Source organism: Oryx dammah, unplaced genomic scaffold (assembly GCF_014754425.2).
Source record: "Oryx dammah isolate SB20612 unplaced genomic scaffold, SCBI_Odam_1.1 HiC_scaffold_6, whole genome shotgun sequence".
Classification (NCBI taxonomy): Eukaryota; Metazoa; Chordata; class Mammalia; order Artiodactyla; family Bovidae; genus Oryx; species Oryx dammah.
The window spans coordinates 34,617,320-34,635,935 of NW_024070190.1; the positions used below are offsets into that span (position 1 = coordinate 34,617,320).

An 18,616-nucleotide genomic window follows, 5' to 3' on the forward strand; every position below is an offset into this window, starting at 1 on the left:
TCTAAGAAGTTCACATTTTCTAAATATCTGTTCTTTGACCTAGTATCAAGTATATTCTAGTCAGAAATAGTAAGTTCCCTGAAAAACTCTTCTATACAACTGCAGTGACCAATATATTCTTGTGTAATTTGTTTCTTTTTTGAAAAGTCATACGGTAGAGAAAAGCCAACTATAATATTTTTCATATTGACAATGATTCTTTCCTAAGGGCTGTATCCTATGTTAGTCCCTTATTCAACATACCTGCCTTGGTTCAGCCAACTCACATTATTGGTTTGGCATTTTGCTTTTGACAGTCCCTTCTCCCACCTTGCCTCCTCTCCCTCTCTTGTCTATTACATTGAGATGTCTCAAATGTGTCTTTCCCACACATCACTGTTAATTCCACATCTCTTTGACAGTTATGAAGAGTTTGCACTTTGGTGTTTGTTCATTTGTTAGTCTTTTCGACTAAGTTGTAAGCTTCCTATAGGCAGCAACAACATCTTGTTCATCTTTGTCTCCCTAATATTCATAACAATTATAGCACATAATTGATGTCCAAATGTTATTTCCCCTCTCTTTTTCTACAGGTGTCTTTAATGATTATAGTTATAAGAAGTCTTTCCAGAAAACCACATTATAAGCAATTTTTAAAAATTCAGTTTCTCAGAGACTTCCTTCCTTGGTGGTCTAGTAGCTGAGACTTCACGCTTCTGCAGCAGGGGGCATGGGTTAGATCCCTGGTAGGGGAACTAATAACCTGTGTAAAAATATTCTCAATTGCATGTCAATTTCTCCACTCTGTTTTGGGTTTGTTTTTGGTTTTGTTTTTGCTTTTGCCAGAGAGAGAAAAAAAGGGGACCCCATGGGTTACTGGTTCACACCACCATTGTTTACCTCAAAGACAGCATGTTTCGATACTTTAATGACAATATAAACTACTATTTCAAGCAGAAAGATCTTGAATATTGTTCCCCAATAAAGTACATATGTTTAAAAAATGCAGATTCCCAGGAATTTAGCCAAAGTTATAATCAAGAATGTCTGCAAACATTTATATAACAACAATTTACTACAGATTGAGTTATTAAAGCAAAAAATTGGGAATAATTGAAATGTCAAAGGAACGAAAATAATGGTTATATACATAACAAGAGTCCACATAATATAATACTAAGTAGCCATTTTTTAAAATGAGCTGGATATATATGTATTGATTGCAAAATATCCATGATAAGTTAGGTGAAAAAAGAAAGCCACAGCTCTGTACAATCTGTTGTTAGAAAATAATTATAGTTGTAAATGCATGGGAAAAAGTCTGAAAGATATATGCCAAACTGCTAAGAATATTTGGGTCACCTCCTTGGAATAGGAATGGAAAAGGCTGGGAAATGGAGACTTCTGGTTTTACTTTTCTGTATTACTTTACTGTTTCAAAAGGAGGTACACGATTTTATTTAATAATAAAACTAATGCTTTTGAACTGTGGTGTTGGAGAAGACTCTTGAGAGTCTCTTGGACTGCAAGGAGATCCAACCAGTCCATCCTGAAGGAGATCAGCCCTGGGATTTCTTTGGAAGGAATGATGGTAAAGCTGAAACTCCAGTACTTTGGCCACCTCGTGCAAAGAGTTGACTCATTGGAAAAGACTCTGATGCTGGGAGGGATTGGGGGCAGGAGGAGAAGGGGAAGACAGAGGATGAGATGGCATCACGGACTCGATGGACGTGAGTCTGAGTGAACTCTGGGAGTTGGTGATGGACAGGGAGGCCCAGCGTGCTGCAATCCATGGGGTTGATGGACATGAGTCTGAGTGAACTCTAGGAGTTGGTGATGGACAGGGAGGCCCAGCGTGCTGCAATCCATGGGGTCGCAAAGAGTTGGACATGACTGAGCAACTGAACTGAACTGAACTGAATGTATATATATATACACCAAATTTTAAGATGACATTTTAGAAAACTAATAACATGGAAATGTTCATTATATTCTATTAAAAAAGCAACATGCAAAATAGTAACTATAGTATGAGTTCAGTAGGCAAAATATACAGATCAATATGTTCAGACAGAAGTGTTATAAATACACCAAATGTAAAAAGGATTTTTAAACTATTTAGACGTTAGAGTGATTATAGGTGTCTTTTAAAAATAATTTCAGGGACTTCCCTGGAGGTCTATTCCTGTTCCATGCTGGTTCAATTCCTGGTCAGAGAGCTAAGATCCCACATTCTCCATGACAAGGCCACAAAGAAAGAGAAAAAATACTTTTCAGTATTTCTCAACTATTCTATTATGACCAAATTACTTTTATGTTTCTACTCTGAGCAATGTTATTTAAACAAATTGGTGTGGAAAAGATTCGTGGAAAATAGCTACATCTCTATCTCATATTGTACAGAACCGGGAATGTTAAGTGAAAATATCCAACCTTCACTTCAGGAAGTGCTTGGTTTATGATAGTTCCTTCCTATCTTTAGAAATAACTCAAGATTTTAGTAGTGGAACAGTCAAATCCTGGTTCACATTAAAAGTGAACTCTATTCTATTGTGTAAGAGTTTCATTATAACTTCATATAATTGACTCAGTAAAGGCGGGCAGAACTGCATTATTATAAAAGGTTTATGCAGGAGCCTCCCACTAGTTAACTCAATATGCCCTTGATTTTAATAATTCCCGTGGCTTAGTGGCTGGTCACTTACGCGTGCACTTACCGTGGAGAATCTATTCCACTATCCCCTGTCAGGCTCTGGGTTTCTGCTCCTTCCAAGTGACTGCGTTCAGGTTGGACATCCTGAGCCAACACAGGCATATGTGAAGTGTTGAAGAGCTCCAACTTGTGTGTGAACTGTTTTCTCATTTCCTGACTCTGAGCACTCTGACTCCGGTTACCTGGTTTCTTTCCTGTATCACCAACAGAGCCTTGTAGGGCTTCGGCCTCAGCAGTGGCTTTCCCTGTGCTGTAGTAATCAAATATACTTCCATCATCAGGTGCTGAGGCCTGTTCACATTCAGCGACACTGGGTTCCTCCTCATAGTTAAAACCACACTGGATTCCTAAATTGAGGATACAGTTTTCAGCAGAAAGGTTGGGTTTTTGGCTTTCACCAGGGTTAGTGAGCTTGTAATGTTCATTTCCTTTAAGCACCTGAGGCTCAAACCTCTCTATGTTGCTGTCGTACTCAGTCAGAGACCTTTCTGTCACCTTCTGTTTTCCTAAATGATTCCACTTGTTTCCCTCTGGAAAGGAAAACTGAATGTTGTCAGGCAGCATTTGAATTAAGTCGTCATTCTCAGAAAAGTCATCCTCGTCCAGATAGAGTGAACTGCAGGCCCCATCTTCATCTTCCACTTCATTCTGGTACAAGGCCTGGTCATCATCAAAAAGCCCTTCATTTTCTAGACACACAGTCTGTGCTTCTTGGACACGTGCCTTTCCCATCAGAGTTTCTTTAGAGTCTCGGTCTTGTCTCTCAATTTGTCTCATATGTTTTGCACCAGTTGGGTAATCCAAAAGACCAAGATTTTGGAACTGGTGTATTGTATTGTCAACTAATCTACAAGCAGAGGATGCCTGGTCTAAACAAGAGGACCCTTCAGATGGCAGGACATGTGTCTCTTCTGTCTCTTCTAATATGTCAAAATGAGAATAACTCTTCCTTGAGACTTCAGGGACTGCCTCATTTTCTCCACCATACACACCACATCTCAACATGCTCTCCCTGAAGGAACAGCATTTACTACCATTTTGCAAACCATTACATTGACAGTAATTTAAGAGGTGGTCTCTAAAATCTTCGCTGATAGATTTGACAGTAGAGTGATTCACATAAGTGGATTCTTCTCTCAGTATGTCATTACATTGTTCACCATATAGCTGTTTGGCTTCACTCTCAAAGATTCTTGAGGAAACCAAAGACCTTGACCTTTCGAAAGGCTTTCCCTTTGGTCCAGTCTGATTGGGTTCCAAATCACTGGTCTTCTCGATTTTGTGCCCTTTGGTTATTGGGCCCCCTCGGGGAGCCAAACCCTGGAAAGGATTACTGATTTGCTTTTTGTAAATCAAATGGGGATCTAGTACTGATGGATTCTCACCAAGTGGTTTCTGAAGTACTACTTCATTTGTGGAGGTAGGCTGTGTAGCAGGGAGCTTGGGGTGTTTCTCCAGTCTAACATTTCCCGGCTGAGGCCCACTTCCCTGACTCCTGGCTTTGTGTCTGTCCCTGTGCGAGTGACCCTGCCTTCGAGGCTTTACAGACCAGCCTTGTCTTTTCTTAACTCCCACTTTTGAAGAATACTTATGTCTGAGTGTCAGCATATCAGTGGATGTACCCTGGCTATTATATATTTTTTGTTCCTCATACTTTTGCATTAGGACAGTATGTTTGATTAAGTTGTCAACAGTCAGAATGGGATTAATTCGTTTGATTATCTCATGTTCAATGTCTCGAGGGATATTGTCCATGTTATCTTCATCTCGGACGGGCCATTCTTCTGGTGGGAACTGGGCAGAGAAACTGCTGTGCTTTATTCTGGACTTCTCCTTTCTGGATATATTGCGCCAGAAGAGGTTAAAGCCAAACTTCTTGACTTTTTCTCTGTCTTTTGTGTGTGGTAAAGGTTTGATACTCTCACAGATGTGATTCTCCTCAGACACTGGAACTGCTTGATTGTGTACCAAAGATTTGGATTCCACAAGACCTTTCTGCCCTTTGCTAGTCACTTCTACAGCGGCTGGTGGTTCCTGTACATCCTGAGTGCACTCTTCATGGAAACACCGGCAAGAATGACAATGGGAAATGAAGGCCACATTTTCTTTGGCTAACTCTGCACAGCTCTCCACGTTCACCAGATATGTAATGGAAGTTGGCATCTGGGAATTTTCATCTGACAGAACTCTCTTATTTTCTTGAGGGGTTGTATTTGTGATGAAGTAAGTCTGAGGAGTAACAATGAAGTATCCTTCTCCAGTATGATAAATCTTCCTTTCTTTAATGAGAGTTCCCAGAGTGGTATAAAGAATATCTCGAGATGGAATTGCAATGCCTAAAACAAACAAGAATTTTACCCTGATAGACTCTGAATAAGAAATATTTTTAATGAGTGAACCAATTAATATATGTAATTAAAATGTCAAAAAAGCATTAAAAATAATGATAGGAATATAATTTGATCTACACAAAGATATATGGGTAGGTTACCAGTTAAGGAGAGGGAAAAAAAAAATGAGTTCCCTCAAACAGAAACCCCAAGTTAAATGATCTCATTACAAATTTAAATTTTGATTAAGGAAAGACTTTTTGAGAGCAAACATAGAAGTTTTTGAAAACCACAGTCTCATAGCTTAAATCTTAGTAAGAATCCAAAGAAAAAATGAAAATCAGTCTGTGCTTGGGTAAGATGTTAGGTAACCACCTAACATCTGGATTATGGTAGTTTTTCAAAAAAGGAAGGTAACAATTTTAAAGAAATTCCCTTTCCAAATAGCAGGGTTCAAAATTATATTTACGTTGTGAAAACAATGTTTTAAAAGTGTAACACTGGAAGAAAATACATCAGTCTGTTAGTATTGGTTTCCTTCGAGTGTACACTCAGTCCCTTCAGTCGTGTCTGACTCCTATGACCCTATGGACTATGGCCTGGAGACTCCTGTATATGGGATTATCCAGGCAAGAATACTGGAAGGGACTCCCATGCCCTCTTTCTCCACATCTCTTATGTCTCCTGTATTGGCAGGAGAATTCTTTACTACTAGCACCACCTGGGAAGCCCTTTGTTTGAGCAGTGGTACTATAAGTGATTACTTTTCTATATTTTCTGGACTTTTCTACAATATGCATATTTTATAATGGGAAAATGAAAAATACTCTTGTGTAACTGTGCATTTGGGATATCCTGCAACTATGAAAAGAATGAGATTGATATATCCTTCAACAGAAAGACATCAAAAATCTGTCTTTAACTTTAAAAAGAAAAGGTGTACAAAGAATGCATATATGTGTGTGCTCAGTTGCTCAGTGGTGTCCATTCTTGGTGAACCCATGGACTGTAGCCCGCCAGGCTCCACTGTCCATGGGATTTTCCAGGCAAGAATACTGGAGTGGGTTGCCATTTCCTATTCCAGGAGGTCTTCCCAACCTCAGGGATTGAATCCCGCATCTTGCATCTCCTGGGTTGGCCCGTGGATTCTTTACCACTGTGCTACCTGGGAGGCCCAGAAAGAAAGTACAGAATGATCCAATTTGTTGCTTTAAAAGGTTACATATATTCAAATAAAATATATGAAGAGTCCATGAGAAACTATAAATGATAGAAGTTGTCACCACTGGGAAGTGGCAATTTAAGAATAGGCAGGGACCTCTGAGGTAGATACAGTCTTTAAGACTACAATTACACTGCAAGGGGCATAGGTTCCATCCCTGGTTAAGGATCTAAGGTCCCACATACTTCAGAGCACAGTCGAGAGAAAAAAAAAAAAAGGAGGCATGGGGAGAAGATTAATCATTTTTTGCTTTGCCCTCCTTTCTACAGAGTCTGACTTAATTAAATTACTACCATAAACATTATTTTTGAAAAAGTTCATCTGGAAGATAAAAGAAATACTCATAAATTTGCTGATGCAGACCTTTTTCTGACAGGGCTCTAATATAAGTTTCTATAATAGGAAAAAAAAATGGGGAATTCCCTGCAGGTACAGTGGATAAGAATCCGTCTTCCGATGAAGGGGACATAGGTTTAATCCCTGGTCCAGGAAGATTCCACATGCCTTGGAGCAACTAAGTCCAGGAGTGGCAACTACTTGAGCCCATGCGCTGCAACTACTGAAGCTGGAGCACGTGGAAGCTGTGCTCTGGAACAAGAGAAGCCATCAAAATTAGCAGCCCACACACCACAACGAAGAATAGAAGCCTCTGCTTTCTGCAACTAGAGAAAGCCCGAGTAGAGCAACACAGACTCAGCACAGCCAAAAATTAATTTTTTAAAAAATCCATAAAAGAAAAAAATTGTATATTGCCCACTTTATGTGTTTAAGATGATTTATAAATAGAAAACAAACACAGGCAATGAACTGATAGAGGAAAAACTTGTTACTCTACCTGGGTAACGTTTCATCAAATGTTCCAACAGTGATTCTTGTGTTACTACAACCTGATCAGCATTCATATCAGATATAGCACAGCAGAGAACTTCAGCCAAAGGTATAAACTGAGATTGAGCTATTGGATTCATTTGCACTGGAAAGACATCACCTAAATTGGAGATTTGAAAAAAAAAAAAAGTGATAAATTTGATACAGCATAGAAAATATTTGAAATTAGTTAATCAAGAATAAAGACTGGATATCAGGTGGAACTGGTATTCTTTCATCAGTCTTTACCCAGTCTGTTAACATTATACACACAATGATAAAAACCACAGGGAAAAAAAAAAAAAGCTTACTTTGTGATCTCTACTTTTAAGAAGTCTGTGATAGTTGTCACTATTTTATAAGCAAGAGATAATAAGTTTGCATAAGAAAGCTCAAAGTACTACTGGAGTTCAGGTCAGACAATGCTTACATGGCAATTCACATCTTTCAAAGCATTTTTTTCATATTAGCTACCAGAGATAAGCACAGATGGAAGTATTTATTTATAATATATATAGCCATAAAAAGCTCAGTAATTGTGCCAATAGTTGTTGTTGTTCAGTCACCAAGTTGTGTCTGACTCTTTGGGACCCATGAACTGCAGGACACCAGGCTTCCCTGTCCTTCACTATCTACCAGAGTTTGCTCAAACTCATGTCCATTGGGTAGGTAGACATGACATCCAACCATCTCATCTTCTGTTGCCTCCTTCTCCTTCTGCACTCAATCTTTCCCAGCAATCAGGGTTTTTCCAGTAAGGCAGCTCTTTGCATCAAGTGGCCAAAGTATTGGAGCTTCTACTTCAGCATCAGTCCTTCCAATGAATATTCAGGGTTGATTTCCTTTAAGGTTGACTGGTTTGATCTCCTTGCTGTCCAAAGGACACTCAAAGTCTTCTCTAGTACCACAATTTGAAAGCATCAGTTCTTCAGTGCTCACTCAGCCTTCTTTATGGTCCAATTCTCATATCCGTAAATGACTTCTGGGAAAACCATAGCTTTGACTAGATGGACCTTTGTCAGCAAAGTGATGTCTCTGTTTAATACACTGTCTAGGTTTGTCATAGCTTTCCTTCCCAGGAGGAAGCATCTTTTAATTTCATGGCTGCAGTCACCATTTGCAGTGATTTTGGAGCTCAAGAAAACAGTCTCTCACCATTTCCATTGTTTCACCATCTATTTGCCATGAAGTGATGACCGGATGCCATGATCTTAGTTTTTTGAATGTTGAGTTTTAAGCCAGCTTTTTCACTCTCCTCTTTTACCTTCATCAAGAGGCTCTTTAGTTCCTCTTCACTTTCTGCCATTAGGGTGGTATCATCTGCATATCTGAGGTTGTTGATATTTCTCCTAGCAATCTTGATTCCAGCTTGTGATTCATCCAGCCCAGCATTTTTCATGATGTATTCTGTATAAAGGTTAAATAAGCAGGGTGACAATATACAGCCTTGACATACTCAATTCCCAATTTTGAACCAGTCTGTTGTTCGTCTGGTTCTAACTGTTACTTCTTGACCTGCATATAGGTTTCTTGGGAGGCAAGTATGGTCTGGTATTTCCATCTCTTAAGAATTTTTCACAGTTTGTTGTGATGCACCCAGTCAAAGGTTTTAGCATAGTCAACGAAGCAGAAGTAGATGTTTTTCTGGAATTCCCTTGTTTTTTCTGTGATCCAACGAATGTTGGCAATTTGATCTCTGATTCCTCTGCCTTTTCTAAAAACAAGGGACAGAAATCAGTCTTCTGACTCCCAATCTAATATTTTGGTCATTCTACCATTTCCTAATTGAAATAATTAGTATGAGGAATTCTCTAGTGGTATCCAGTGGTTAAGACTTCTTTAACCTTCCACTGAAGGGGGCTCAGGTTCAATCCCTGGTCCTACATGGCATGTGGTGCAAGCAAATAAATAAAGCCATTGCCACATTAAAAAAAAAAAAAAAGTCAGACTAGGGTATTTATTCCCTGGTGGTCCAGTAACTAGGATTCACTGCCAAGGGTGTGGATCAGCAAACTAAGAATCTGAAAGTACAAGCCATGTAATACACAGCCAAAACAAACAAAAAATGTCAGATTGAAGGAAGGGAGTTGGTGAGGAAAAAGTGAAATTAATGAGTCTCCCTTCTGAAGCAGGGTTTCTCATCTTTGGTACTTTTTACAAATGATGACAGATGTCAAATGGGGCCAGATGACCAGGGTGACAAGGACTGAGGGATTTCCTGGGACTCAAGATTTTCAGTGCTATAACCAGAAAGTTGAAAGCAAACTGAGATGGTTTGTCACCATAGACAGAGAATTATTTGTTGTGCAGAGCTCTCTTGATCATGGAAGGTTGTTTATTAGCATCCTTGGCCTCTCAATGCCAGGAGCATCTCCCACAGTTGCAGCATCCAAAAATGTCTCCTGCTGCTGCTGCTAAGTCGCCTCAGTCGTGTCCGACTCTGTGCGACCCCAAAGACAGCAGCCCACCAGGCTCCACCGTCCCTGGGATTCTCCAGGCAAGAACACTGGAGTGGGTAAAAATGTCTCCAGATACTGCCAAATGTCCCTGAAAGCAAGGGGTTGGGGGGTCAAAAGTATCTCAGTTGTAAACCACTGTTTTAGACCATTTGTTGGGAAAATCTGATTGTGAAGGAGTAGAAATAGAACACAAACCAGGAAAAATTAGGATCAAATGAATGTGACTGTGTAGGTTGTGATTTTCTTAGAAGAAGATCTTTGCACATTTGGATGCCAAAAAGAAGGACTTATTGGCGATGATGAAAATTATTCCATGAGAGAGAAGAGAAGACAACAAGATCCCAAAGGAGGGGGAAAGGAAAGTGCCTAAAAGGCACAGGTAAAAGAAGAACTGTCTTAGAAATGAGAAAGATTGTACTTCATCTGAAACTTGAGAAAATATAAGATGGCACCTCACCAGAGATACTCTGAGGCATGAAAGGAAAAAACAATATTAGTACAGCAAAGTCATCTGATCTCTGTAAAGGGAGAAAGGGAGAAAGAAAACAGAGATGGGAGGAGAGAAAATGGGACTGAGGAGGTGAAGAGTAGGACGGAGGGAGTTTGGGGAGTTATTCTCAGGGTACATTAGGAAAGTTAAAAATGAACACAAAGATTATGAAGGAGCCCTGAGTCTCCTAAGTGTGGTTTCTGGCAGATGAAGCAATCTGAAATCAAAAAGGACGGGAGTCAGGGAGGCTACTAGTTTCTAAAACTTCAATGTGCATGTGAGAATCACCGGGCGATTGTGCTAGGGTACAGATTCTGTGTGATTCAGAAGGTCTGAAACTAAGCCTATGATTCTGCATTTCTAACAACCTCCCAGGTGATGTTTCATGCTGCAGTTCTGAGGACTGCTCTTTAGAGTGGCAGAGGGTTAGGGTGTTAAAGTAGTGAACCAGTCAACAAATAAACAGGGCCCCAGGGCAGCATGGGAGTCCACTCTAGCCAAAGAGAAGCCAAGAACTTAGAAAACCTGGCTCTAAGCCTGCATTTGACTCTTCTAGTATCAGTGAGGAAGCCAATATATTGCACTGTTTGTTGAGGAGGAAAGAAAGTGATGAGGACTGGCCAGGAACAAAGGGTTGTAGCCAAAGTTGGTAAGTGGCTCATAATACTTACTGTATCTGCATGAAAGATAAAGGACCTCTTCCATCAGGAAACTGAAAAGCCGTTTGCTGTTAGAGATCACACCTATCTGTTTCCTTGTTTACTTAAGCTTCTCTATTTGGCAGGCGGGGGCATCTTTGACCTTGGAAGGTCACAACACAGGGCAGAATTGCTGTCTGCTTTGGCAGCAGAGGGAAGGATCTCCTCTTGGCCTGCTAGGTGTTCCATTCAGTGATGCTAAGATATCTATAGCATTCTGAGAAGCTAAGATGAATGGCTAATCAGTTAGCATTTCAAAGGGTGGTGATAAGAGACGATGCTATGAAACTGACTGTCCAAGCGGAAGGTTAACTGACCTAAAACTCAAAATTCTCCTAGAAACTCTACCTCTGAGCTAAGGGTAATAAGCCTTTCTCCCTATCTTCATTCCCTCTTCGCTTTGTTTATTACTTTCCGCATGTGAGACTTTCTTTTCTTGCATCTCCCTCCTCAACCGGACAAAATATTGAATTAAAGTACAATTTCACATATTTTTATGCTTCTTAAACATAACTTTATGTGTTTAATTTAAAACAAATTTATATAACTCTCTTCCCCATCTTCCAAGTCACTCTTGGTGACTTTTTGTCTTATATGTGGTCTTAAATTGATTACCTGCCCCACTTCATGTGGACTTAGAAGTCCTTAATCCAAAAAGGAGGGACAAGTTCTTCTCTGCTAGAAAGATATGGGCTAGAGTGTTAGAGAAGTAGAGGGCAAAACCTAAAAAGGATTTGCTCATCCACACAATACACACTCAAACCTCACCTCACCCCTAGCCTAAATCCAGTCACTCTGAACTTTGAGACAGGGGGGAGTGGGAGGGAAGGGAAGGCTAGACATGAGTGGCTAGAAAGTCAGTTTATGTTGGATGCCCCTGCTCTGCCCCCTGCCAGGGACTGCCCATTTCTGTACACATGAAACAGGAAGCTGTATTAGGGTCCAGGAAAGGGGTTAGACCCGAAGCAGCCCATTTTCTAGTTCAACCCTTAGGTTTGTTTCCTCTTTTCATAGGAAAATGAATAGTCAAAATGGATTTTTTATGGGCCTGGGGGCAGACATGCCTGGGATGTTCCTGTACATTTTTCTGCAATCTTCTGTATATAACTACTTCCAAACAAAAGTTTAAAAAAAGATTTCTCAGAAAGTACTACTTTTCATTAACAAGAAGTGCATGAGAAATAGAATGTTTCTCAGACATTTTAAAAATCCCAAGCAATTTTTTCTTAATCTCAACACTGCTTGCCAAATCCAAAGATACTTTTGGAAATTTTATTAGTAATTCCTATCATAGTGTGGGGATGTATATTTTAAAAGAGTAAACAAATCCACTACCCACTAGAAAGACAAATGCCTTTTTTTTTTTTAATTACTACCGTTATATGTCAACTGTCTTTTAGAAAACATGTTGAATTGCATGTATCCTCTGCTTTGGAGCTCCCTCTAGACAAACCCTAGAGAAACTTTCTCAGTACATTCCTTTCACAGCTGTTGCTAAGATATGTCTTCAGGGTGAACCCTGACATGGGAACATTTGTGATAGACGTAGGAATCATTTTCCAGCTGTAGCCATAGTTTGTTTCAGTTACTTTTGCACTTGGATTTCTGGAATGCAATGACCCTTAGAGTTTTGCGCCAAAACTTAACATTCTGTGCAGAGGATTCCTCTTTTAGATGTAATTAGATTTCACAGTAAAAGAAGGCCAGCCCTTTGTCTTTATCCTCAAAGTAATCCTGGAGTAATTGAAGAGCACCTTTAGTCCAGGCCTGCTATGGACCTCTGACCCTTGAGCTGGAGCAGGGATCAGAAGGCTAGGAGAGCTTGTAGGCCAGAGTAAACAGTTCACAACAATGTTCTCTCTGTTTACACAGTCTTGCACTCTTGGGTGCCACAGAAATGGGAGAAGTATTTATGCCAAAAGGCTGGTTTCACAAAAACTACCCAAAAAGTAGAACCATACAGATTAGTGCCTGCTACATTTAATGCCACCTTTTCTGCACAGGACATTTTTCTTTTTACCTTGCTGTATTCTCAAAGGATTTAGTTTGTATATAAATTTAAAAAAAATTCCAAGTTATAACAATGAGGCAAATTATATGAGTTTTAAAAAGATTATTCTTTCAAAGTCCACTTTTTTAGGGAACAAAGAAACAATGGAAGGCAAATTAAATGTATGTAGCATTTAGATAAAATGAAAATTGAAGCCCTAAACTATCAAAAGCAGATAGACATCCAGTAAAGTCCAGAGCCAGGCTCTTTGGGGCTTGCAGTCCTAAAACTGTGACTAGAAGCAGCTTCCTGTGTGATAGACATGAATTCATATAGACTCAGACAATCAATTCCTGCTCCCTGGTGCCTAATGATAGTGGTCTAGGAAGCCCCTGGGCAACAGAGCAGACCCCTGGAAGTGTGGCTTGTTTCTGGAGTTGGTGATAATCACTCAACAATAATCTGCTGCAAAGACCTCATCAAAATCCTGAGGAAAACGGAGGTGGTTTCTTTATGTTGGGACACAGAGGCCTCCTCCCTATGCCTCAGTCGGAAGTCCTCTAGAAGAAAACCCTCTTCTGGCTGTTTTCTAACAGTAAAGAAAAGTGGCTGAGAGAACTACTTCCTGAACAATTCATCAGGCGTGAATATTCATGCTCCAGTGAAAAATAGCAAGAGGCACATTCATGACGAATATGGTCACAGCAAGACTGCCTTTCACCAGACCCACAGAAGGCAGCTGGAGTACACCAAGCTAACCTCCCCACCCTGCCACCTCCACGGAGCTGTGGTACTGGAGAAATGGTCAACCCAGGAACACAGGACTCCCAAATCTGCCAGTATAGACAATCGGTTGGAAGTTTTAGTAAAATTAAAACAAGCCTAAACTTTGTACTCTCCAAGTAAGAAAGGCAGAACCAAAATCAAGTTACAAACTGCCTATCCCAAACTTGAATTTGCTTTGTCCACTGGAAGTAAAAGCATCTTTATCAAAATTGAATGTGTTTATTTTGATATCTGAATACTCTAGTTAGATTTCAGGGAAAAAATTAGTTTTCCATAAAAATGTTCCCTTTAGGGGAAGAAAATTACTATACAGTATTTACATTTATCTTGTGCTTTTAATTAAGGCACCTAAACAAATTCCAAGAGGGCCTCCTCATGGAATCTATACTCTGACATTGGGCATAAGACGATGTTGCTACCAAACATGCAAAAGAGAGGAAATATGCTGGAAATTTGGAAAGCATTTCACATTAGAACTTTTCTGGGTAACACTAAAACATGAATTGGCCACAAAATTAAATTCTAGGCAAAACTAATCCTAACATTATTTCATATTTAAAACACAAAGTTTTCTCTACTATAAACATGTTTAGTCCCTATACAAGTGTGTTTATGGACTCCATACTAGGCAATCTGCCAGAAATTCATGCATTATTGACCTTCAAACGGTTTAACTGAGCTGCTCAAACTCAGCTAATTACCTGGACACGTGAAATCGGAGAGCATGTTTTTGGGAGCTTGTATTGAATGACACTGTGGGAAAAATATCTTCTACGTGCATTAGAAATGACAATAGAGAGTGAAAAAAACCAACCTGCAGAGAATACACTGAAGTTTAACAAAAAAGGATGTTTTGTCCTAAGTAATCCAAGAAGCTTCGCTGATTTTAAACTATGCTTTTATCCAGTACAGAATTTCCAAATTTCTTTAATAAAATTGATCCTGAACTTTAAAAAAATGAAAGTAGTCTGTAACAAAGTGCCTCAGCCGAGATTAGATGCTGTGCAAAAATTTCCATGACTTTCAGTAATTAGATCTACTGAGTTAAACACTTAAATAGGTTCAGAAAATCAAACAAAATGGGAACAAAAAGAAGAAAGGTTTCAAACCAGCAAAGCCAAGCCCCTTTCCATGTCTCTCTTTTATTTTACAAAAATGAAAGAAAGCAAACACTTTCCTTCACAGTTAGAAACAAAAGAGGACCATGACTCAGAAACTGGCTAAGAGTAGTCAAGTTATCTACCATGGAAGCTGAAATTCCTTCTCCAGCTCAGTGATGTTTATTTTGGAGTCCCAGACAAATGGCTCCCCTTCTGGGAAATGCCCTCTGTTGAAAAGCTACAGGCTTCCCTGAAAAGAAGGCTGGGCTGTTCACCAGCAGGAATCCTTAGTGCTATCTTTACTAATGGCACTTCAACCTGTCAGGATTAGTAAATGAGAAGGTACTTTCTTTTCAAGTGACATGTCCACTGATACTAACCAGTAGTGGAGTTGCAAAGGTCTTGGGCCATTTATGACAGAGACCTCAGGATCTGGTTGTCACAGCACATGGATATGCTTGAAAAGACACATAGTTGGCCCTATCAGAGAGCCTCCAGCAGCCTTCCTCTGTAGAGATACAGGCATGCCTGGCTGGGAGGGAAGGATGTGAATGACTGAAATCAGCTGACCTTTTTTTAAAAAATGTTAAAACTAATTCACACTCAGCCCCAAAGCCCTCAGGCATGGTGGTACCCTTCCCTAACCTCTATTCCCTTCCCAGGTTCCACTTGGGATATGTTAATGACTTTACCCAGATGAGTTAGTTTTCTAAATAAATGAGTGGCTTAAAACACTGCAAATTTATTATTTCACAGTCTATAGGTCAGAAGTCTGGTGGGCTCCACTGGTTCCTCTGCTCTAGGACTCATGGCCTGGGCTCTGATTGGAGGCTCTGAGGGAGAATCTGCTTCCACGCTCATCTAGGTTTTTGGCAGAATTCAGTTCCTTGTGGTTGTAGGACTGAGGTCCCATTCCCTCAATGGCTGTCAGACAGGAACCCTTCTCAGCAACTTAAAGCCGCTTGGACTTCTTGTTATGTTGCCCCCTTCAGCTTCAAAGACCACATGGGGTCTTCTCTACTCTTCCATTATCTCTCACGTGCCCTTCTGTGGCTTTGCTTCTGCTTCCAGCCAGAGAAATTTCTCTGCTTTTAAGGGCTCATGTGATTAGATTGGGCTTACCCATACAATCAAGGATAATCTCCTTAAAATCCATAACCTAATTACATCTGCAAAGTCCCTTATGCCATGTTAGGCAACATATTCACAGGTCCCAGGGATTCAGATGTGGACATCTTTGGGGGGCCCATTCTGCCCACCACAGCAGGTATAAGGGTTGGTGACAACGGCAAGCTGAGTAGAGCACAGGTTGTAAACTTCCACAGTCCCCGTATCTTCTTAAAAATAGGTGTGCAGAAAAACATCCTTTCTTTGCCCTCCAGGCAAACCTGGGGCTGATTTAAGATGAACCTTCTTCCCAAGAGTCTAGAAGCTGCACAGGCAATGACAGCAATTCTCATCTTTGCTCAGCATCATGGTGATGGGTATAAAATACCACTGTGCAAAACTGGGGGAAATTTTAGCACCAAGGTTGTTGTTTGAATAACAGATAAATAAAAGTTACCTGTAGCAAAGAAGCAGCCTTTTAATGTGCACATAGTCTTCACGTTACAAATGCGCATTACTCTGGAGGCAAGCCATCCGATGTGGGTTCTAACCCAGGTTTGCTATATGGCTCTGAATAAGCCACCTCTCTTCTCTGGGCCTCAGTTTCTTTGTCTATAAGTGTGGAGCTGAACTAGATCAGCATTTTCCAAAATGCATTCTATGGAAAATTCATTCCATGAAATGCTCTGCAGGAAAAGGGTCCTAACGGCTAATGTTTGAGAAACCCCAGAGTCCCAGGACATTGTTAACGATTCTGAGAACAGGAACACAAAACCTAGCTTGTTTAACTCAATGTTTTCCAATCATATTTGGCAACAGTTTTTACTCCAGTACTTCTTACCCTTCAGCTGTGACTTCTCTCCATTCCAATTGGCCTCTCTCTGAATAGTCTGTATTTTCTCATCTCCATGGCTTTCTCCCCATTTCCTCCACCTAAGGCACTCTTTCCCCACACCTCAGGGCTTCAAAATCCTGCCACAAAGACTGGCTCAAACACTGACTAACTCTCCCATGAACTGTTCTCTAGTTCCATCAGTTGGAGATAGTCTCCTTCCTACATGGACCACTTCAGAAATATCTAACCAGTAGCCACCATGGCATGCTATCCAGCACGCTGAACACACTGTTGTTATGACAGCACAGTCCTTCAATCATTCCTTGTCCAGCAAATATTTATTGAGTACCTACCATATGCCAGTTAACGGAGAGACGACAGTGAACAAGACATAGTCCTCACCCTCAGAGGGCTCCCATTCTAGTGGAAGAGCAGTGGTTGGAGGCAATCATAATCCAACATGAGGGCTATAATTAGTAGGACTGGGACTCAGTATTCCTGGGTTCTACTCCTGGATGCCATTCTCAGAAGTTTGTGGAGCCTGGGCATGACCATCATAAGGAAGATGAGTCAGACCCGTCCCTGTGTTGCCTTGGGTTACCTAAGATAGCTTGGGGTAAGAAAGGGAGTCCTGGAATTGGTCAGGCAGACCTGGGCTCAGATCTTCCACTTCCACTTACTGAGTGCCCTCTTCAAGAAACCATTACTGTTCAACCAACAGTATTTGGTTCAGATGTTATTGTGGAAAAACATCCAAAAGTACCTGGAATAAGATTTGACACACATCAGTTCTACCAATATTAGCACTCTTTAACTTCTCTTTGCAAATTAGGGATATTAAAATTGATCATCCCTTATGCCATGTTATTATTATTACTTTGAAGGCTTCTTGGAGGGCACAGTTCTACATATGGATAAATTACTTAGCCAATCCTGACTTTTCTTTTCCTAACTTCCAGAGCCAATTTGATCAGACACCAGTCTTGACCATGACCTTCTCCCTACCTGAAAGTGAAAAGTGAAAGTGAAGTCACTAAGTCGTGTCCAACTCTTTGGGACCCCATGGACTGTAGCCTACCAGGCTCCTCCATCCATGGGGTTTTCCAGGCAAGAGTACTAGAGTGGGTTGCTATTTCCTTCTCCGGAGGATCTTCCTGACTCAGGAGTCAAACCTGGGTCTCCCACATTGCAGGCAGATGCTTTACTGTCTGAACCACCAGGGAAGCCCAACCTAGGAGAAAACAATTTATGTAGGTAAAGTCCACTGCTAGCCCTGCTTTCTTCTGTTCACTAACACTTTATTTGTGACCCCTTGTAGACATTGTAGGCTGGCTCATTCAACCCACATTCCGAATCACCTTTCTCTACTATGGAGGCAGGAAAAGCATATTACATACCCAGTTTCCCAGGCTTACTTAAAACTAGTGGACATGTGACATCATGGTGGTCAACAAGATAAAGGCAGCCAGCTACCAGTGCCAGGAGAAGAGCTCTCATAGAGAAAAGGTCTTTATTTCATCTTTTACCTTTCCATTCTTGACTCTTTCTTCCAGCCTGCATCCTGAAGAGACTGCAGCCACCTTGTGACCATGAGGTGACAAGCATGGGGTCAAAAACCCTCACTCGCTAAGGAAGACAAAGCAGAAAGAGTGAGCCCTGGTGTCTGACAGCCTTGCTGAGCCACTGTGCTGGCCCAGGGGGCTGCCTTCCTCCAAACTTCCTGTGATGAGATAAATCTACTCCTTATTTGTTCATGCCATTCTTAGAAGATTTTCTATAATCTACAAGAAAACACATCTCTAACTAATACTTGGTCAAGGGCATCTGACCCCCTCATATTTTCTACTGTGGGCAAAATGTTTGTCTTGTTGAGGGCTTGAGTAAGCTTCTGGGTTTTATACCAGTCGGATGTTTTTACCTCAACACCTTAACTGCTGTGAAGCTAGCAGGCCACCCCGGGGGGAATTTACAGAAAAGCTGTCAGGGTTCCTGCTGCTTCCCCCACATCATGTCAAGTCAAACATGCCAAGAGAAGAGGCA

General features: G+C 40.7%; 1 protein-coding gene across 3 annotated transcripts in view; it reads right to left on the bottom strand.

Annotated features, from left to right (window-relative positions):
* The window catches only part of STOX1 (storkhead box 1), a 67,562-nt gene that overhangs the window by 2,921 nt on the left and 46,025 nt on the right, over positions 1 to 18,616 (bottom strand). Inside the window, exons 1-2 of one of the 3 annotated variants that reach the window (XM_040242233.1) lie at positions 7,080 to 7,712; positions 2,697 to 5,028 (exon numbers count right to left, since the gene is read on the bottom strand). In XM_040242233.1, coding sequence (XP_040098167.1) covers positions 2,697 to 5,028; positions 7,080 to 7,212 — 2,465 coding nt within the window. In that variant the 5' untranslated portion in view covers positions 7,213 to 7,712. Of the gene's footprint in view, positions 1 to 2,696; positions 5,029 to 7,079; positions 7,713 to 18,616 lie in introns of those variants that run through there. The other 2 variants (XM_040242234.1, XM_040242235.1) reach the window with 2 other exon arrangements.